At 45.2% G+C, this 15,746-nt stretch overlaps 2 protein-coding genes across 2 annotated transcripts in view; one reads left to right on the forward strand and one right to left on the reverse strand.

Annotated features, from left to right (window-relative positions):
• LOC310799406 (dedicator of cytokinesis protein 3-like) overlaps window positions 1-15,746 on the reverse strand; it is a gene marked incomplete at both ends in the record, with an annotated part of 383,185 nt that overhangs the window by 41,552 nt on the left and 325,887 nt on the right. The gene's annotated exons all lie outside the window — the stretch shown is intronic.
• The window catches only part of LOC310799235 (butyrophilin subfamily 1 member A1-like), a 37,110-nt gene continuing 26,824 nt past the window's right edge, over window positions 5,461-15,746 (forward strand). Inside the window, exon 1 of the mRNA XM_083661808.1 lies at window positions 5,461-5,588. Within this exon, the coding sequence (XP_083517934.1) occupies window positions 5,522-5,588 (67 nt within the window). The 5' untranslated portion in view covers window positions 5,461-5,521. The remainder of the gene's footprint in view (window positions 5,589-15,746) is intronic.

Below are 15,746 nucleotides of genomic sequence, written 5' to 3' on the forward strand. Positions count from 1 at the left end.
TTATTCAGACATAGATTCACAAACCACTGCTTGGCTTTTGCGATATTGACACATTCCGTGACTTGAAACAGTCTCTCATCAGTATCTGAGTCCTCTTCCTTTTGTTCATCATCTTCAAGCACATTCACTTTTTTTATTTTGTCAGACTTGCTGCTAGCCTGGCATACTTTGGCAAAGTGATTTGATATGCCACATATCCGGCAAGCCTTACCGTAGGCTGGACACTGCTCTCTGCCCCGTGTGTGGCTGTTCCCACAGTATTTGCAGTTCCACTGTGGCTCTTTTTCCGCTGCTTTCCTTTGAAATCTGCGCCTCTCACTTTGTCTGTCCATGGCATTTACACTGTCTGCCTGCGCCAACGGGGTCTCAATGACTCTCATGTGTTTCTCTGTCAGTTCAGCAAGCCGACAGTCAGATCTCCGTCGTTGTTCGTAACGTCAGCTCTTGTTCACGTAGTAAGCGCCTCCTGGTGCCTTCACTCGCAACACAAAACACGAGCCTGTCTCGAATCAGTTCGTCTTTCAGCGCACGGTACTCACATGACGATGCTCTCTCCTTTAGCCTTGTCAGAAAACGGTCTATTGGCTCGTCAGTCTCTTGTTTACAACATCCAAACTTGTATCTCTCGTAGATCACATTCTTCGCTGGCTTGAAGTAATCCCCCAACGCATTCAAAATAGCAGCTGGGTCCTTCTTTTGATCCTCGGTCAACGTGAGGCTGTGCGTGTAAACATGACAGCACTCACTTCCCATTAGCCGTCTCAGCGAGGCTGCCTGGATTAGCTTCGACTTCTCACTCAGTCCGGTAGCCAGTAAAAAGTCCTCAAACTCTGCTCGGAAGACCTCCCAGTTCTTTGCCAAGTCTCCCGACATGCGCATACCCTCGGGCGCTGGGATGCTGTTGCTTGCCATAGTGTATCTATGTTTTATTTATTTATGTCTTTCTTATTCAGAAATCCCGCTTCTGACGCCATGTTTCAGTATAGCTTTTATTAAACTGCGGTTTCCCCCGCGCATGCCCACATACAACATCCGGGTATAACATGTACCATTAAAGGGCACCACTAGGTGTCCCTGTAACACAGGGCTACTAACATATGCCTATATGTAACAGCAGGCTCGTGAACGCGCAGACGTCACATCCTCTAGCTGTGGCGGGAAATGCTCACCCCTTCGAAACGGCGGTATTTCCATGTATCTTCTGAACGGCTGGTCGGAGAGAAACGCCCCTGGTCGCCATTTTTAAGTTACGTCAAGGCGCATTCACTCATTGCCAATAAAAAACACTTTGTGCACATTTATTTCTTGCCAGAACCGACGGAACGGGCCTTTAAGCATACAGCATGGGGAAAAAGTTGAAATTAAACTTAGGTTTTTATTTTAGGAACAAATCGTGTTTTGTCAGACAGAGATTGGTAGAAGCAACATTTCTGCCTGTTCTTGATTATGGTGACGTGCTGTACATGAATGCCTCAGCTCACTGTCTTCATATGTTGGATACTGTGTATCATGGTGCTTTGAGTTTCATTACAATTTGTAGAGCCCTCACTCATCACTGTACATTGTACTCAATGGTCAATTGGCCTGCTCTGTGACTTAGTCACTGGTATGTTTTTATTTATAAGGCCATTCTCGGTAGACTTCCTGAGTATTTATCGGTCTTTCTGTCCCAAAAGCACGGTACTTATGGCTTACGGTCTCAGGATGTTTTGCTCATGACTCGGACGGAGATGGGCAAAAAGGCCTTTATGTTTTCTGCACCATCCTCTTGGAATACCCTGCAGAATGGGCTTAAACTACGGGACCTAGTTACCCTTAGTAAATTTAAAGGCATTGTAAAGTCCCTGGAATTTGATTCTATTAACTGTAAATGTTTTAATTGATGATTCAAATGTACTTTTTCCTGCACCCGTACTGTATTGCACTCTCGAGCTTGTTTGTTTTCTTGTTTGTTGTCTTGTTGTAAGTTTTACTATTTGTTGTGTCTGAAACTATGTAGCTGCAGCCATTCTTGGCCAGGTCTCTCTTGTAAAAGAGATTTTAATCTCAATGAGACATGCCTGGTTAAATAAAGGTTAAATAAAATAAAATAAACTGTCAGTGTAGAGGTATTTGATAGCTTGATGTTTAGCACAAGTAAATCGAACTGCTTGGGGACAGATTTACTAGTAGCAATAGAACACTGAAGACTTTCTTTCAGGAAAATGGCCACACCACCAGCTTTAGATGATCTATCCTGCCTATAGACATTGTAACCCACAATGTTAATGTCGGAATTCTGAACATTCTTTTTTAACCATGTTTCTGTAATAACCAACACATCTGGGTTAGAGCTGTGCACCCACACTTTTATCTGATCAATTTTAGGTAGTAAACTTCTAGCATTTACATGTAAAAAACCTAAACCTTTACGAGAACAAAACTCAGAAAAGCTTAGATCATTAAAACACTGGTCAACATTTGAGCATAAGCCAACGATAAGCAGACGATTACTCTGGTACTATGTTTACATATTTTCTAAGGTCCAAGAGTGATGCAGCAGTGCAAGCCACTGAAAAGTTCTTAGCACGTTCTAAGAACGTCCTACGGAGAAGTCACGTGTATCCGTTCAGATAGCGGCACTGAATTTACCATCCGAGACTTCCAAACACTGCTAACAAAGAATAGGATTCGACACGAGACATCTGCACCCTATTCTCCCCACCAAAATGGTACAGCGGAGAGAGGTTGGCGGACTCTCTATGATATGAGCAGATGCTTACTAATAGAAAGCGAGTTACCAGACAAATTATGGAACTATGCTATACAGACGGCAGCTTACGTGAGAAATAGGTGTTATAACAGACGTACAAAGAAAACACCATACGAGCTGTTCGTGGGCAAGGAACCCAACATATCCAAACTCTAGAAATTTGGATCAGATTGTTTTGCTTAGAAGCAAGAGAAAGGGAAGCTAGACTCTAGGTGCGAGCAAGGCGTTTTTATTGGTTACGATAAAAACAGTCCAGCTTATCTGGTGTACTATCCAGACACAGAAAATGTCCGAAAGCATAGGTTGGTGAAGTTCACAACCAAGAAAACGAAAGAAAATGAAACACAGACAGCTGAGTCACACATAGAGGGTTGGAATTGGGGGGTTAAATCACCATGTGATTCCCGAGCGCGGCGCACGCTGCCGCTCACCGCTCCCCCAGGGGATGGGTCAAATGCGGAGAACAAATTTCGCACATTCAGGTGTGTGACAATCGTTGTGACTTTACCTTTACTTTAGAATATGGTGATAGAAATGTATGTCTGGGATCCGTTTCTGGCCTATTTGGACGAGGTTAGAGGTGACTGATGACTCGCCTGGTTGATTTTTAATGGTCCCCTTGCGCAGGATCCCACACTTCCTGCAAGTACATTGACACTTCACGTGGCTGGTATCACCATGTATGTTGATATTGTAGCGAATCAGTGTTACACATACAGTGGTGAGCAATGGAAGTGTCTCGACTACAGATAGGAACAGATGTGGGGGAGTGTTAATGGGGGGAACACTATGCTTGTGGGAGACTTCCGGGGGAGACTGAGCATGCGGGGGCAGTCTCCGGTTACCGCCTAGAGAGAAGCAGCTAGCTATGAGCGTGACAACCGCCAAGAGTTGGATATAAGAATAACTGTCTAAGAGGGGCGAGACGGGCCCCCTACGTCATATTCCCTATGGCCACGTCACCGTTGGAGGGGGCCCAGCGGTACAGACGGGGAGGTGGGGCGTCGCCTTCCCCCGAAGCAGACGACATCGCCGGCGCTGTCAACATGCAGAACGGGCCGCACACGATGAACGGCTGCCATGTTCCGGTCCACCTGCAAGGGAAGCCCTGTGTCGCCCTGGTGGACACGGGGTGTACGGCAACGCTGGTGAACTCCAACATGATGCCAGAGGGAGCGCTTCTGGAGCAGCCAGCGGACCAGCTGCTGAGGAAAGTATCCGGTGAGTTGATGCCGATGAGGGGAAGGGGGTCCGTGATGATAACTGTAGGGGGACAGACAGTGAACTTTCCCGTATGGGTGGTAGAGATGGTGGGGCCCTGTATCTTGGGGGAGGACTACTTGACGCTAAATCAATGCACAGTAGACCTAGGGAAGAGCACACTGACATTCGCAGGGGGGCCAGTAGTCCAGATGGGTCACCCTCCCACCGCTCCAGGGGAGCAACCAAACGTCAATAACATCACTGTATACCGCGTCACAGTTGAGCACGGGCCCCACGCGGAGCCGCAGGGGAGACTGTGTTGGACATGTGGGAGACCGGGGCACTTGGCGAGAGGGTGTCGCAGCGGTCCCGGAGAACAGACCAGGTGCGCGGGACAACAACATGGACAGCAGGGAGCCTGCTGGGCATGCGGTGCGATTGGACACCTGGCCAGAGAGTGTCGAGGGGCTGTCGGGGCCCGGGGGACAGCGGGAGAGGAGAGACGTGCAGGCGGCGGGCAGCTGAGACTCTGCTGGACGTGCCGTTCGCTTGAGCACTTGGCCAGAAACTGCACTGCGGGCCCCACGATTGCTGTGCGGAAAGCCGAGGTGGAGATCGAGGCCGGTTGCGTTCCCCCTGCTGTCCTGAACACGCCGCCCCCTGGGGGAGGGGGACGGGAGGACGAGCGAGTGCAAGGCGAGGGGGACTGCGCAGATGTGGACCTGGAAGACGACGACATGACCATCATGGATGTCGACGTGGGGGAGTGGAAACGCAGGAAGGCGGAGGATGCGGAGATCGGTCCGGTGCTTGCGTGGGTGGCGGCCGGACGCCGGCCCCCCGTGGAGGAGACTCACATGTTTTCCGGTGCCACGAAAGGACTGTGGAACATGTTTTCTGACCTGCGGCTGGATGAAGATGGGCTGTTGGAGAGAACAGGACACGGGTTTAAGGGGAGGCAGAAGGTTGTGCCCAGATACTTGCGGGGGTTGGTTGTGCGGTGGGCGCACAGGGGCCGTACGGGACATGACGAGCCTGAGAGGATGCTCCGCAATGTTAGTGCACTTTTCTACTGGGCCGGACACGAGGAGGACGTGTGGAGATACTACAGTGAGTGTGAGGACTGTGTGTAATGGGACACTGGGGGACTTTGAGTTAAAAAAAAAAAAAAAAAAAAAAAGAGGATGGTGGTGGTTTTGGAATTGTTGGTAAAGAAAAGAATAATGTACATGGCATGAGATATTGTGGGGGATGAAAGATGGGGGAGAAAAGATGGATAATGAAGGATGGAATATGTTTGGAAAAAAAGTGTGTTAAGAAAAAAAAAAGAGTTTTGGGTGTGTTTTGGTACAGGGGGGATATGTGTGGGTTGTGGGTGTCAACGTGGGCGTTGACTTATTGTTGTCACCTAGGTGACAAACTGTCACAGCATCTTATTGGCTGTCACCGAGCTAGTTCCGGCACTGCTATTGGCTGTAGGCTATTACGCCAACCATTGATCAACAGTCCATCAGTCAGCTAGCATTTCCTGGTTGTGCGATTTAGCTTAAAGTTAAATACGCTGCAATGTTTGAATTAAGGTCGCAGGTGGCAAGACTTCTGATGTTCATCTTTGTTTTAACTTCGAATGCAGGTAAGCTTCCTTCTGGGATGCCACTGATTTAACTGACCCTGTACTACTGGATAGTGCTAACGCCATATGGCCATTTTTCTAAGCTAACTTTTGTCACACCCAACTTTGTGATGATCACTTGATATGTTATGTTTCAACAATACAGGGTGCGTTCGGAAGTCCAATCTGAGCTCTGCACGAAAATAAGAGTGCGGCTGTTCAAAAAGGCAGAGCGTGCTCTTTCTGTACGAACGTTTTTTTTTAGATACCAGCCATATTGCCCCTTTCGGAACTGCTAACCGCTAACGCTACGCAGTCCCTTATTAGTACAACGCCGAAATAGCCACCACAGGTCGCTCCGTCTGTTAAATCTTTCAAACTACTCGATAAAGTTTCGCAAATGAAATTTCAAATGTACTTACGGAGCGAAAAGGGTTGTGTGAACCTCCGCGCATGGTGTTGAAACAATAGCGCCACTAATAAACATGTTTAATCCCTCACTGAAACCCGGGTGTCATTTCCTCAAAATGAATCAGCGACAAACACTCGTCTTCTTCTGCGCTGCTGGGGCCGGAAGTGATAGCGAGCGCTATGACAGCAGCGCAGAAGAAGACGAGTGTGTTTGTTATAGCTTGAAATAGACAATATTGATAGTGGGTGAATTGGCATTTGTCCAATTTATTGTGTAACTGAGAGTTGAAATCTGGTCTACACAAACACTACATTTCAATGCAATTACATTTTATGTCACATGAAATATCATGAATATGGGACTATAGGCTACATGTATGTGCTGCCAGCAAAAAGTTTCCAGGACACAACTATGGTTAATAATACTTGAGCACAATACTATAAAATAATGAATTGAGTTCCTGCAGTAACGCGCATGCGCAAGTAGCCTATAGTAGTCGCTAGCTGTGACTGACTAGGCTCTGGGCACGTTATGTTATTGGAACAGACTATAAGAGGCTCTGTGTACCCCCTGAGTTGCTGGTGTTAAATGAAATTAACCGCTGAAAGCCTACAGACTATAGACGCCACACACACAGTCATTCAGTCAACATAATTTTAGTCGGTTACATAATATAATAGTCTGGTACATACATGTACATGATATAAAGTACCTGTCCCATGATCGTTTAGCCTGTGGTAACGTACAATCGTGTACAGGTTGTGTACAAGATAGAGTATATATGTGTCTCATCATCTCTTGGCGCTCTCACTCTCCATCTCCGTCTGTCACTCCGCACTCTCGGCACTGCTCTGCCACTCCGAGAGTGTAGTGCTCTGAATAACCGAACGCTGTATAACAACAGCGCTCCCATTTACAAACGGTCCAGTTCGTGCCAGAGTGCGCTCTGGGCACTCCGAGTGCTATTTCTGAACGCACCCATAATGTAGGCTATAATGCGGGTGTTGTCACTGATTTTTTTTTTTTGTGCAGTCATCTGACAACAGTTAAGTGATTTGATTTAGGATGACTGACAACATGTTAAAGGTCCCAATTCGTGCAGCTGTAACCTCTTAAAAACGTGTGTCTCTGGTCCATAAAACATGATTCTGGATTAATTTGGCGAAAATATATTCTCACTTCCTCATCTCGTCGCTTCCCAAGAACGGTCTGTTTCTATAATATATTCAGAACTAACAGTTCCCATTGGCCGCTAGAGCTGCAACTATCGATTCTTTTAGTAATCGAGTATTCTACCGAATAATCCATCGATTAATCGAGTAATCGGATAAGAACCATTTTTTGTGTTTTCAAAGGCTTATCGTAACTATACACCAAAAAATAAGATAAATCTCTTCAAATAAACAACTACATTAGTTTCTTTCTTAGAAAAAACAACATTTTTATTTTTAAATTGCATAGAACTGGCAGTGTCATCTTTTCAACCTGACGTTTGAGTTCTTCCAGTGTACAGCAACCGTTAAATAATATGAATGAATGGCTTACTAGCTAGTTTACATCGTTCATTTACCTTACAGCTGCATGAGGCAACTTCACACATTGCTGCTTCCAAATGGCAGCGGGAGATAACTGAAACATTTGAACTTTAAGACCCAGAAATCCTGTAATGTGATGTCAGTAAACTGTGCACAAGCACGCTGGTCGCTGTATGATAGCTTCACAACAAAGGAAAATGGAAGAGTACACACATTAGTGGTTTATATTGGAACACTTTCAAACTTGCATGCAAAAAGGGGGAAACCACAACCAAGTTAAATTGTAGAAAACTGTATTTATTAACTCAAGGTAATTGCACATATTTACTGCTTTAGTTTTAACATGAACCCAACCAGTGCTTTTTTTTCTTTTTTCTGTCATTATTGAGCGAGGTGACGTAATCTGGGCCTTGCCTTGCTAAGCAGTGCCTAAAAAATAAAATAAATAAAAATAAATGTCTCTACACATACTGGTGTGTATTAAACTAGTGTCTTCTTCAGCTCAAGTCCAAGTCAAGTCCCAAGACTTTGAGGCCTGATTTTTTTATATATAAAATATTGAAAAAAAATAAATCCAAGTCCCTCACAACACTCTCTCTCCTTCACTGCCTACTTCCTTTAGCCCTTCACCACTTCACTTCCTCTCTCCTTCACTGCCTACTTCCTTTAACCCTTCACCACTTCACTTCCTCTCCTTCACTGCCTACTTCCTTTAGCCCTTCACCACTTCACTTCCTCTCTCCTTCACTGCCTACTTCCTTTAACCCTTCACCACTTCACTTCCTCTCTCCTTCACTGCCTACTTCCTTTAGCCCTTCACCACTTCACTTCCTCTCTCCTTCACTGCCTACTTCCTTTAACCCTTCACCACTTCACTTCCTCTCTCCTTCACTGCCTACTTCCTTTAGCCCTTCACCACTTCACTTCCTCTCTCCTTCACTGCCTACTTCCTTTAACCCTTCACCACTTCACTTCCTCTCTCCTTCACTGCCTACTTCCTTTAGCCCTTCACCACTTCACTTCCTCTCTCCTTCACTGCCTACTTCCTTTAACCCTTCACCACTTCACTTCCTCTCTCCTTCACTGCCTACTTCCTTTAGCCCTTCACCACTTCACTTCCTCTCTCCTTCACTGCCTACTTCCTTTAACCCTTCACCACTTCACTTCCTCTCTCCTTCACTGCCTACTTCCTTTAACCCTTCACCACTTCACTTCCTCTCTCCTTCACTGCCTACTTCCTTTAACCCTTCACCACTTCACTTCCTCTCTCCTTCACTGCCTACTTCCTTTAACCCTTCACCACTTCACTTCCTCTCTCCTTCACTGCCTACATAACCTCTTCAATCCACTCTGCAATATGTGCACCCGTGTGTCTCTCTTCAAGGGGCATGGTTGTAAAGCTTCTGGCATACTCTTCGCGCACGCGCTGGAGGCGGGGCTCAGAGGAGGGCGCGCGCACTCTGCGCGGGCCAAAACAGAACATACTCAGTGTGCAGCTCCAGGCTCCAGGCAGTCTGAATGAAATTGAATGTAACGTTCCCAATTCTATGTATTAAATTATAAAAAACGACCCCTCCACATTTGGGAAGGCTAAGCCACACAACTAGTTCGTTATAATCGAACAGCATGCTTTGAAGGCGACTTTACGACGGTGAGGACTCAATCACAACAGATATCCGCTGATAGCCTACCACGGAGATCTCAGGCACAGGCAGCAAAACCGACGCGCTGATAGAAAAATCTCCATGGACGCGCCGCGCTGCGCTCAGGCCTCGCCCCCCGACACGCCCCGTGCGATGTCGTCATAATCGCCGTGCGCCCTATGCGCTTGGCTGGGCGCGAAGAGTATGCCAGAAGCTTTAGGCAGTGGGACTCCATTTCCCAATCCTCTCTCAGAAAGTGACACGTCACCCCCATATAGGCCTCTGTCGCTACACTTGTCCAAATGTCAGTAGTGAGTGCCATCATGTTTGGCGTCTTAAGCCTCTCGATCAACTTGCCTTTGACCTCCTCATACTTTTTCTCTATCTTATTCGTGAAGAAGGTCCTTGAGGGAAGTGTGTAGTTCGGGTTGAAACTCGAAATCATCTTTCTGAATCCTTTATCTTCCACCATGGACAGAGGGCGCATGTCTGTCACAATCATATTCAAAATGCTATTGCTGAACTCAGCTGCTTGTTCACTTGAACATGATGGACCCGTCCTTATAAAGCTGTCCATTGTACGCTGTGATCCGCTGAAAAAGAGGTGAAATAATAATTAATATTGATATTTATTAGGTAAGTTCATAACAAAACTGGAGAATGCGCATTTACACACCCTAGACCTGTTGCCTATTATTGACACAAATATCAGAATAGCAAGATAACAGGTCAGGTGGTGTAATAATTGGAGCCTAAAATGCACCAATTAAATAGTTGTTTGCAATCATCATGAGAAGAGTCGACCGGTCTAGGGTGTGTAAATGTACATTCTCCACATACACACTCTTTCTCTCTCACACACACACACACACTCACTCTCTCTCTCTCACACACCAACAGGCTAGTGTGATCACACACACACACACACACACACACACACACACACACACACACACAACGCTGTTAAATTAGCTGCTAACGTTAGGTTAACGTTAGGTTGAGCTTTGTATTTCTCACAGAAAACGGCAAGCCACATCAAAAAAATGCAGCGTGAATGCAGTTACTAATAGTCATATTGGCAACGTGGCAAGCCAGCAGCACAACTACTACTAGTCTTAATATCAAGTAGCAATCATTAGCATACATTTACATTAGCGTTGTGTATAGTTAACGTTACGTTACCTTGCTCCGCTCGACGTAGATGCGCTGGTGGATGCGTAGACTGGATGTTTACGGTTCAGGTGCTGAAGCATTGACTGTTGTGATATGCAGGGATCGTCTTACAGTACTTGCACACCACTGAGTTCGTGTCCTTTTTCAGCGTGAAATGATCCCACACTTTAGACAGTTTCGGTCGCTTTTTCGGCCCTGGTTCTTCCCTTCCCGGCTCCTCCTGTCTGCTTTCTCCGTCGCCTCGTTCCATTTTGCGGGGTCCGCTCGCTAGTCGCTATAGCTGCTCTCTGGTCTGTCTGTGTCCTCACGTGTTTACACAGGAAGAGCGCTGTGCCACACCAGTAAGCGTCCGTGAGAAACAGTCTCTCTAAATGCCGTGTCGAGGCGAATCATTTTGGCCTCGATCAATTTAATTATTCGAGTTATTCGAGGTACTCGATGAATCGCGACAGCTCTATTGGCCGCTGAGGGAGAGCCCGCCCCAGGCTCCCAGCGGCCAATCAGATTAGCGTCTGTGGACCAGCACGCTAGGTTGCGAGTTATCATTAACTTAACGGTTACTACGCTAAAGAGGACATCTCAAAATGCCTAGACTTACAGAATGCACCTCTGCAGTTGCTGGATCACGTACAGTTGGCGTAGCTCCAGCTAGAAGTGTTAATTTTGTGGCTATAGACAAAATGGTGCAGGTAGCTTGTGTGAGAGAGACCCGCGCAGTATGCGTGAGGAAGCTCGTGACGTCCCAAATCCCCTCTGGGCAAACGAAGCGTTTGGGGGTGTGGCTTGGAGGAGACTGCAGGGGGACGCTGGATAGGGACAAATCCAACTGTGGCAATTCTGAGATTGTGACCAATCATTACAGGGAGAGATGACAGCAGCATATATGCATTTACAAGTAAAAACAGCTTTTGCACGGAATGGGACCTTTAACATAATCCAGGTTAGCCGTTCACTGTAGCAGTGTCAAAGGGGCTACAATTTCGCAATTAACCATTTTGTGAATACCAGTGTTTCCTAAAGACTGGGTCCGGACCACTGACCTAAGCGGGACCCACACGTGTGTCACCGGAGATTTTATTTGGGTCACCACGGTCTATTATTTAAAACTAGGCATCTTGATTCCTAGTAGGGATGGGCATTTTAAGCAATTTAAATAGTAGAGTACTCTCCCTCTATTATGAACGACTGCTCGAGTACTCGCGCGGGGGGGGGGGGGGGGGGGGGCTGTGTGATTACTATGGTAATGACTGAGCAGGGGTAATTTGCTGTATATGGGGCTGTTCACACATAACGTTTGCATTTTTGCATGGAAGAAGCGCTACCTGGAGCATTTTTTGTCAGGAGAGGGACTGACTGTGATATTAGGTGACGCTAAGCTAACATCTAAAGCCTACCTTTAGACAGTATCTCCGATGGTTGGATTAGCGCTTTGGAGCAGACAAGTTGTGAAACAAGCAAAGGCATTTGATTTCCAATACATGCCCATTGTTGCTGAATAGTGATCACCATGATGCGATTGTCTCCCAAAAAGTGATTCTTTCTCCACATTTCTTGTGACTAACGTTATGGGAAACGACAGTGTCAGTAAACTAGTGCAACGTTTTGAATGAGTTTTATCGGGCGTGCGCTATGAAGAAGCGTGCTTCTCATTCGGGAGAATATCTCCAGGCACCATTTTCGGGAAGAGCTGGAAAACTTCCGGTTAAAACTTTCAAAATAATGTTACTTAAACAAAAGTAAATAGCTTATTGATGCACGTTGGAGGAGAAAAGGTATTTCAACGAAGGAAGCAGCATCCTTGTATCAAAATACTCGTTGTGATGTTAAATGGCATGAAACTGTGGCTGTAACGCATTACTCCAAATAAATAAGGTTACAATAAGCGTTTTATTTTGAAAGCAACAAAGCGAATGACGTACTTGTACATTCTGGCTGACTTGACGCCCGGCCGTGCAGTTGCTGCTGGTTGCTGCCAGATCCACATGACGATGCGTGCGTAGATCTTCTATACCATTTTTAAAGGGGTGGGGAGTGGGGCAAGTACCCGAACAGCAGAAACGTTACTCGAATACTGACGTTATGAACGAGTGCTCGAGTACCCGAGTACTCGCGCCCATCCCTAATTCCTCGCCCGCCCTGCAGCTCGCATATGCAGTTCGGCCACTGCGCGGCCTCGCCCGCCCTGCAGCCGAGCTGTGTGATGTGTTCAGTGTCATTGATGTCGTGTGTCAGTTACACGTCACCACTCTAGGCTGCAGCTATCAATTATATGGATGGGCGGGAGTACTTGGGTACTCGAGTACTCGTTCATAACGTCAGTACTCGAGTAACGTTTCCGCTGTTCGGGTACTCGCCCCACTCCAGTCCCCACCCATTTAAAAATGGTCTAAATCTACGCATGCATCGTTATGTGGATGCAGCTGCAGCTGTAACATTAATCACACTGGTCAGTGGTCAGTTTTCACTTCGCTTGTTTCCCAACACTATTGTCTGCTCCAAAGCGCTAATTCCATCCATCGGAGATACTGTCTGAGGTAGGCTTTTAGACGTTAGCTTAGCGTCACCTAATATCACAGTCAGTCCCTCTCCTCACAAAAAATTCCCCAGGTAGCGCTTTGTCCATGCAAAAATGCAAAAGTTATGTGTGAACAGCCCCATACACAGCAGATTACCCCTGCTCCTTCCTTACCATAGTAATCACACAGACCCCCCCATCCACGAGTACCCGCCGGTTACTCGTTCATAATAGAAGGAGAGTACTTAAGTTGCGTAAAATGCCCATCCCTAATCGATTATTTTAGTAATAGTGTATTCTACCGATTAATCCATCGAGTAATCGGATAAGAACTGCTTTTGCGTTATTAAAGAGCAACAGTAATTATACAAGACATGTCTTTAAAACGAACAACTACATTGGTTTCCTTTTTAGAAAAATAATTTATTTTATTTCTTATATTGCATACAACTGTATACAATTATGCAAGTGGCATGGTTGTCAGGGTGGGACTCAATTTCTGTTCCTCCCCAAGAAAGTCACACGTCTCCCCCAGATACGTCTCTGTAGCCACGCTCATCCAAATGACAATACTGTCAGTATTCTTAAGCTTGTTCTTCAAATTGAATTTTATGTCTTCATACTTTTCCTCCGTTATGTTCATGAAGTAGGTTCTTGATTGAAGCGTGTACCTGGGATTGAAACTGGAAATCATTTTCTGGAAGTTTTCATCCTCCACCATGGACAGTGGGGGCATGTCTGTAACAATTAGGAATGTTCATTTCGAAAAATTTTGATAATCGAAATTCGGGAAAATTAACGATCAACTATCGATCATATTAATAATATTTTTTTTATATATATATATATATATATATTTTTTTTCTTTTATGTTTTATTTTACAAAATGCCTATGTGCGAAGTGCTATGAAGCGCTTTTCAATCCGCCTGGTAATGGTGGAGGGAAGCGCATAGTATAGCTCAATCACATTGATCAGGTCTCGATAAGGTTCCAGACGGGTGATCTTTTCTGCATGCCGGCCGAGGCTCGTTAACCAGGCTCGGATCTACGCTGTTCAAGTGGTGAATCATTGGCGTCTAGCCGTGTTGTACTTCTAAACGGCATCACAGTTCTTGCAATGAACAATGTCGTCTTTTAACTCAAAATGGTCCCAAACAAAACTTCGCTTCGCTCGCTTCATTTCCTCGTCTGGCTGAGAGCTGACATGAGTGCTGTTGATCTCACCAGCAAGCCCAGTGAGACCACGCCCATAGCCCCACCCCCAGAGGTGTTCTGTTCAGTTGTCTCATAGTCCCATTGCGCCCTCACCTGGTTGCGACCACGTAGTGAAATCTTATACTGTCGTTTGAGCACATTTAGGCCTATTTGATTTGATTAAAAAAATACATTAAAAACGGATAAAAATTCCACATGATCGAATCAATTCCTTAACGATCAATTATCGATTTTCGATTATTGATGAACATCCCTAGTAACAATTAGGGATGGGTCCGATCCAATATTGGTATCGGGTGCCGATATGGCACTAATTCACGGATCGGATCGGATCGGAATTGGATTTTTTTTTTTTTTTTTTTTTTTTTTGTGCAATTCCAGCGCACAGCTGGACGTAATTTGTATAATAATGTATAATAGTATCCTTCTTTGCCTTGTATATTTTCTTAATTTTGTCTGCTTTTTGCAAGGTATATTTAAAAAAAAAAACTTTAATTGGCCAAATCTTTGCCTATACTGTATATTCAAGAAAAATATTGGTATCGGCATAATATCGGTATCGGCAGATATCCAAATTCAGGTATCGGAATCGGATCGGAAGTGAAAAAAGTGGATCGGTGCATCCCTAGTAACAATCATGTTCAGTATGCTGTCTGTGAACTCAGCTGCTTCTGCTCAGTTGAACATGATGGAGCTGTCCATACGACGCTGTCATTTACTGAAAAAGAAATGAAATAATAAATATTAGGGATGCACGATATGGATTTTTTTCAACCCATACGATAAATATCTGCTTCTCCTGGCCGATAACCGATACAATAACCGATAATTATTATAATAAAAAATATATATATATAAAAAAATACCTGTATTTTATGCACACCTGGGGTAAAAAAAAAGGCAGATGTAGTGAGCATAGCTCTGGTCTAACCAAATCTAACTGACATCACTGTGAACAAAAAACAAAGAAAACTTCTGATATAATATGATTGTTTTAATAAAGTGTATCACTCAATTATAGTCAATATAAAAATAAAGGCTTTTATAGAACGGGAAGCCAATGACTGCTTAGTCTGCAGATAAAACACAATGACAAAAAGGAATAATAATTTAGACTCTTATTGTCATGTTATGTTAACTGATGCTTTTTCTGTAGCCTAATGTGTGTGACTGCACCTTTGTTTTGGTTCTGTTAGATGGCTCTGTCCAGCAGCTAGCTGCTGCTAGCTGTCCAGCAGCTAGCTGCTGCTGGACTCCAAAGTCCCTTTGTTATAGTGGGACTCCCGGCTAGCGCGGTTAGCTTAACGCTAGCGTGTTGTTTTTTGGAGTTGAATACACAATCCCTGGATGTTTCATTTCGGTTAAAGGGGTTACCATTAGTTTCTATATGTTTACACCAGCTCTGTGAGTATGAAGTGCTTTTGCGGGGCTGTTTGATCACAAGCAGTGTCAGTGTGTCTGCCATGCGGGCGAGCCTGAAATGTAGGCCGCGCTACGAGCTAATGCTAACACTCGCTAAGCTAACGTAAACAACACACAAATCCGCTGCATCATCGCCAGCTTTGGTTTAACGTAATAGACGTTTGCCCTCCTCTCGGAACCCGTGCGGGACATGTATTGCAAATTACAATAGACCTTATTCGATTGACGCCGCTCAAGTACGGGCACGCCCACTGCCGCCATGT

This window comes from Poromitra crassiceps (assembly GCF_964638095.1).
Source record: "Poromitra crassiceps genome assembly, chromosome: 27".
Taxonomy (NCBI): Eukaryota; Metazoa; Chordata; class Actinopteri; order Beryciformes; family Melamphaidae; genus Poromitra; species Poromitra crassiceps.